General features: G+C 69.0%; 1 protein-coding gene across 2 annotated transcripts; it reads left to right on the forward strand.

The window, feature by feature from the left end:
• Positions 1-2,055: 2,055 nt before the first annotated feature.
• LOC119504999 (NAC-alpha domain-containing protein 1-like) lies at positions 2,056-5,866 on the forward strand. 2 transcript variants are annotated; one of them, XM_037797661.1, is made up of 4 exons: positions 2,056-2,415; positions 2,573-4,755; positions 4,992-5,349; positions 5,758-5,866. In XM_037797661.1, exons 2-3 carry the CDS (start codon positions 4,174-4,176, stop codon positions 5,271-5,273), a joined length of 864 nt encoding a protein of 287 aa, XP_037653589.1. In that variant the 5' UTR covers positions 2,056-2,415; positions 2,573-4,173; the 3' UTR covers positions 5,274-5,349; positions 5,758-5,866. The 2 variants fall into 2 exon arrangements, with proteins under 2 accessions (XP_037653589.1, XP_037653590.1); XM_037797662.1 differs by having other exon boundaries at positions 4,363-4,755.
• The last annotated feature ends 245 nt before the right edge of the window (positions 5,867-6,111 follow it).

Consider the following 6,111-nt stretch of genomic DNA (forward strand, 5'->3'; position numbering starts at 1 on the left):
TCTGAGAGGGCGCGGAGGTTGGTTGTTGGGTGTTGCACAATGATTGGTGCATGCGCACTGGCAGTAGGGGACGTTGCATTGTAACGGAGGGGTTGAGTGGTTAGACGAGGGAGGCGGTCTTACCCGGCAAGCTTCCTCCAACGGTTAGTTTTGGGTGAGGAATTGGGGCCTGCCTCCGGCCTCACCTTCTCAGGCCCGGGGGGCTGTGGAGGGCGCTGTCACCGGTACCCACTACCCTCCCCAGGGGTGGATCCGGTCCCCCGGCCCAGGCCCGCCAGGTTGAAGCACGTAATCAGTATCCCGCACACCTGTTCCTCAACGCCCCCGGGAGGCTCGACTGGAACCCCAAGGGGAAGGCGGCCTCCCCTCCACAGAGGCTTCCTGGGGATCCCTAGTCACGTCCCCCACGAACTGCCGACCCCACTCACAGCTGCACCCTGGGCTGTGAATGAGGGGCTGGTCGGGACAGCGAGCCCACATCAGGTCCTGGGTTTGAATCCAGCCCGACTCCCCGACAACAGCCAGTGGCCCTGGGATGCTCCATGTCCCGACAGTGAGCACATGTGGGGAGCACCGTGGTGCCGGACAGAGCCGAGCCCCCCACCCCGCAGCAGGGCAGGCCGTGCACCCCCTCCCACAGCTGCAGAAGTTCAAGTCCTGACAATGGCCCAGGCTGGCCTGCAGTTCAAGGAAGGATTCTTGGCAGGAAGGAATTGCTTTAGGCACCAAGTAGCAGAAATCATCATTTCTTTCCTCATCGTTGGTTTCCTCCTGGATGGTTCTCTGAAAGACGCTTGCTTTCCTTACATCACATTAAAGCAGCTCGAGTTCCTCATAACTGTTACTTAGCTCAGCGATTCGGCGTGAAGCAGGCCCCGCCACCGGGCGGTCAGGCTGAGTGTGCAGTGGACACGGGGTGCCCGGTGAGGCCAAGGGCTGCTCCCCGAGGGCAGGCGCCTGCAGCCCACGTCCAGCGTTCCCTGGGGCCTGCGTCCTCCTCGGTGGGACCACTGCCCCCGAGGCCTCACCTGTCGCTGTCATGCTCTTTCCCGGCCCCCACTCAAAGTCCGCCGGGCGGCCAGGGGCCAGGTGCCAGCGAGGTCTCCAGAATGAAGACGGAACCGCCCACAAACCAGGGCACACAGAGCTGCTCATCCCAGGGGCTCTCCAGAAACAGAGCGACGTGGAGTTTTCTGCCCTGGGCCTCGGAAAGGACAGAGCCATGAGCGAGTCTCCCTCGCAGGTGACTTTCCCTCACAGGTGGGCTCCCTCGCAGGTGAGTTTCCCCTCACAGCTGGCTTCCCCTTGCAGGTGGCCCCGTAGGCCAAGCCGAGGCCTTCTGGGAGCAGCGCGGGGTGAGGGTCCCCACGGTCCATCTCTCCGTTGGGTCTCTGCCCTGGCCTCAGGCGGGTCTCCGCCAGCTGCACCCCGCCGGCTTCAGCTCTCCGCAGCGGGCGCCCGGACCCTGCAGGCTGCCCCTGTCCACCCCCCGCCCGAGGAGAGCCGTCTGAGGGGCGGCCCCGCGTTGCGTCCGGAGGGGCCCTGGGCACCGGGATGAAGGCAGGACCCAGGCCCGGCGCTGGCTCCGCCCAAGGCCACTCACAGGGCACGCCCTGCGGCTCCCAGCTGCTTCCAGAACGGCCCCCGGGACCCTCACTAAGTCACCCCTCATTTGCCGCCAGCACTCGGACCCCCAACGGCTCTGCGCAGCGGGATGCGGGAGCGCTTCTGCGGACCCCGGCCCGGCCCCGCCCGCCGACCCCCGCCCCGCCGATGCCCCGCCCACCGCTGTCCCGCCAACCCCGCCGAGCCCCGCCTTCCCTGAGGCCCCGCCCACCCAGACGAGGCCACGCCCACTACTAGACCACGCCCACCGTTGTCTCCCGCCCCGGGGCCCCAGATTCCCCGCCCACCCCGCCTCCGCCGAGGCCCCGCCCATCGCAGCGCCGCCTTCCGAGGCCCCGCCCCCCCGAGGCCCCGCCCCCCCCCGAGGGTCCGCCCTCCCACCAGCCGCGGGCGCGCCCCCCGCGCTCATCTTCTGGGAGGTGCGGGCGCTCCGGCTGCGACCCCTCCTCCAGCGCCGCACCCTGGCCTCCCCTGGAGGAAGCGCCCCCTGAACTTGGGAGCGCGGGGAGCAGGGCGCCGGCCCCCCGCAGGTGACTCCCCCGCGCGTCCGTGCACACCCCTGCCCTGCCCCGCGGCCGGGGGACCCCGCTCTCTCCAGGCTTGGCCCAGGGGCCGGTGAAACCAGGCGCCCCCGCTGCAAACGCGCCAGCACCTCGGCAGGACCAGCTCGGGCTTCTGGAGCTTGTCGGGCTTTGTTTCCTCCGGGGCTGTGAGATGAGCCATCACCCGGCCTTCCCCCGGGAGCTCTCGGGAAACCCAGCCGGTGTCTCCACGCCAGCTGGGCATCAGGTTTGGCCCAGGGGTGGGGGCGGCAGGAGGGTTTGGGGAGCTGGTGTCCCTCCACAGGCAGAGCCCCAGGTCCTTTGGAAGAAGCTGAGCCCACGTGGAAGGTGGGGGTTCCGGGGAAAGCGTGGGGTCTGAGCCACTGCCCCCGCCTCTCCGGCAGCACAGGGAAGGCCACCGAGCGGCACGGCCCCCGGGCAGGACGCCACGCTCGGCACCCACTGCCCTTGCTCCCGAGCACAGGAAGGCGTGTCCATGTCAAGCCAGTGACACCCAGGTCACCCTTCCCACTCTTCTGAGCCAGGAGAATCCGTGGCCAAGAGCCCCTTTGGTGGGAAACCTTAGAAATGGACACTGGCGGGTTTGAGTCCTCCCCGAGGATGCGCTGTCAGGGCTGACCCAGGTGGGTCAGAGGGACGGTGCACCGGTGCTGGGGCTGGTGTGGGGCTGCCCATCCCTGGCCATGAGGTCTGAAGGGAAGGAGAGGCAGGCCCACTGCCCTCGGCTGTCCTGGCCGGCGGTCCCTGGGCCCCGGCCGTCCCCAGATGGGTCCCTAGACTGTGGACCTGGCTACTTTCCAGCCCCATGCTGACCTCTTCCTCCCCTGCACGGTGCCCGGAGGTCCTGGTCATCACGCCACATTTACATGGGGAAACCGAGGCTTGGACGGTTGGCAGGCCCACCTGCAAAGCACAGAGAGGGAACCTGTGGCGCATCCGATCCAAAAGCCAAAGCGTCTGCAGGCAGATGCGAGTCTCCAGAATCAGATGGAGAACGCTGCAGAGAGCAAGCCTGTTCCAGGGGCCCCCAGGGGCCACCCCGTGGGACCTCGCCCAGCCCACCAGGAACACAGGGAGGGGACACCGAGGCCAGAACAGGCCCAGGGCAGCAGGCAGGCAAGGCTGCGTCTCGGGGTCACCTGCATTCCCGGAAAGCAGGCCCGACTTCCTTCCTCCCCCAGGGGAGGAAGAGGGATCGGCTGTCAATCGTCCAGGCCGTGGCCACAAAGAGCCCCCCTACTTCAGCCCAGGGGATGCCCAGACCCCCCAGCCCAACCCCCTGAGCTGGCCCAGGCCAGGCCCAGCCCCTGGTCCCCTGCGGCCACTGCAGGCTGTTCTCCGGGACCCTCTGCTGGTGGGACCCGGAGGTGCCCACTGGGATCGAGCTGGGCCGGAGAGGTCCCCTGGCTCCCAGGACCTGTGCGTCCAGCCCGGCTTGGGATGCTGTGTCCGTCCCACCTGCAGCAGAGGCGACCCTCCACCCCACCCCAGCCTGGGGCCCCTGACTGCTGTGCCGCACTGACCCCACCCCCGTTCCGAGGCCCCTGTGGCCTGCAGAGGGCCCCGCCGGGGAAAGCCCAGGACCCTGCCTCAGACCCAGAGCACCCCCTCCCCGAGGGCGCCCTGGACCCTGCCCGGGGCCAGCCGGCCGCAGACCCCAGCCCCGCCCCTGCCTGTAGCTGGGGGCTTCCTCGGTGTCCCTGTGGCCCCAGTCGTGGCCACAGCAGGCCAAGGGGTCAGCGTCCAGGGCACGGTGAGCTTGGTGTGAGCGCGGCAGACGCTTGCTGGGGCACCAGGGCCGAGCCTCCTGGGGTCTGGGACCTGCCACGGCCCTGGAAGTGCTTTTCCGACGGCCTCTGAGACTGTGCCTCGACATGGCTGCCCCTCACCAGCATCCGCTGCCCCTCACCAGTGCCTGCTGCCCCTCACCAGTGCCTGCACAGGGTCCCACCGCCAGGGCCGGGCAGCTGGGAACAGGCTCGTGATGGTCCTGCGGGGCCTGGCACAGCACACACACGGAGAGGCTGACGTGGGTTCCGGGTGCTGCCAGCACGGTCTGCGGCTCTCGCTGTTACTCCAATGCGGATTCAAGGGTTTCTATCCACCCGACAGTCTCCTAAACTCCAGCCCACGGGAGGTGATGGGACCTGACACAAGTCCCTCCCTCGTTCAGAGGAGCTCCTGGGACCTGGCTGAGCTGGAGCCGAGGGCAACCTGCCCACCTGCGGCCCCGCGGCCCTCCGTGCTGCGCCAAGACCCCGCCGAGATCCGGCCAGGTCCCGAGTGGAGGGGAGCAGGGGCCACCGGACAAACCTCCTCCCTCGTCCGCCTGTCCCCACGGCGGGTGGCAGGAGAGCAGGCAGTGCCCGCGGAGGACAGGGAACGGACAGCCATGGCCCTCGGGCCCACCCAGCTGCTCTGTCACTGCCGCCCCCACCCCCCCCCCGGGGAGCCACCTCGACGTTCGTCCTTCAAGGAGAGCCGCAAGCCAACTCCGGAGGTGTGGTCAGCGCCGGCGCAGGCTCTGAGCTCGGCTGCAACAGCGCCAGCCGCCCACTGTCCCCGGGTGAGGCCCGCAGCCCCTTCCCCTGCCCTCCTCGTGGTCTGCTGTGGGGGATGGGGGGGCGACCACGCTCGGACAGCCTCAAACCACACAGGTGGCTCTTGCCCCTGAGAAAATGGTGCCGTGTCCCCAAGGACCCCCTTTCCATTTTGGGGAGCCCACTTTGCTGGCCAGTCCAGGAAGGGGACACAGAAAGAGGCAGGCTCTGTTGTGAGGGGGCTGCTTTCTAATCCTCTCAGTTAGGGGGAACCCACACTTCCCATTCTGCCTGGGACCGTCCCACTGCCCCGTGTCCCCTTCCTGCTCTCCGGGACGGGGGCACGAGCCGAGGCTGCAGCCGGATCCCCGGGGCCTCCCCGTCAAACGCGCTTCACCTCCGCCTCCACCTTCGTCCCACTCGGCCTGGGGGTGCTGGCGAGACCATCGCCGAGGCCCTTGAATCCCGAGGTGACACCGAGGCCCGAGCCGCTGAGAACCGAGAGGAAGCCGGCATCCGCCCCTCTGTGGACGTCTCACACTGACCTTATTTTTTAATGGAAAAAAACCCTGCCGGGAATCCACGCCATCTTTAGCAGAGGCGCCCCGTCGAGGCGAACGGTCAGTGCTTGTGGCCCCGGCAGCACGTCCCAGGGGCCCGGCAGGCGGCCCTGCTAGGCTCGGGGCTCCAGCTCCCTCACCCACACCCTCTACGGCCACCGCGGCACTCCCAGCCGAGGGGGCATTGGCCGAGCCCCGGGTGGGAGGGCAGGGACGACTGGACACTGCTCCTGAGCTGACCCGAGGCCGGGAGGGCAGGGCGGACACACCCCGCTGGCACGCGGCCATGGGGCCCGGGCACCGCTGTGAGGGGGCCCAGGGGCGATCTCGGGTGATGCGGTGGGGGGCGACACGCCTCACACATGCCCAAGGCTGGAGGTGGGCGGGCGACCTCGGCAGTGACCGTGCCGTCCCTCCCTTCAGATGGGAGAAAGTGCCCCAGAACGGGTCCTTGGTGCTCCCACCCAGGCTGCCCACCCGCCTGGCTCAGAAGGGGCTGAGCACTTCTCCGGCATCTTCCTGTGGTCAGGGGCACGTCCAAGAGACCCGACAGGAGGCAGAGGCTGAGAAACCAGGCCAGCACCCCGAGGGCCCCACACCCCCAAGGGCCCCACCCCGAGGACCCCGCACCCCCGAGGGCCCCACCCCAAGTGCCCCGCCCCAAGGGCCCCGTACCCCAAGGGCCTGACCCTGAGGGCCCTGCACCCCCAAGGGCCCCAACCCGAGTGCCCCACCCCTGAGGGCCCTGCACCCCCAAGGGCCCCACCCCGAGGGCCCTGCACCCCCAAGCTCCAGGCTCCCCGGGTGGCTGGCAGTGGTCAC

This window comes from Choloepus didactylus, chromosome 10 (genome assembly GCF_015220235.1).
Source record: "Choloepus didactylus isolate mChoDid1 chromosome 10, mChoDid1.pri, whole genome shotgun sequence".
Lineage (NCBI taxonomy): Eukaryota > Metazoa > Chordata > Mammalia > Pilosa > Megalonychidae > Choloepus > Choloepus didactylus.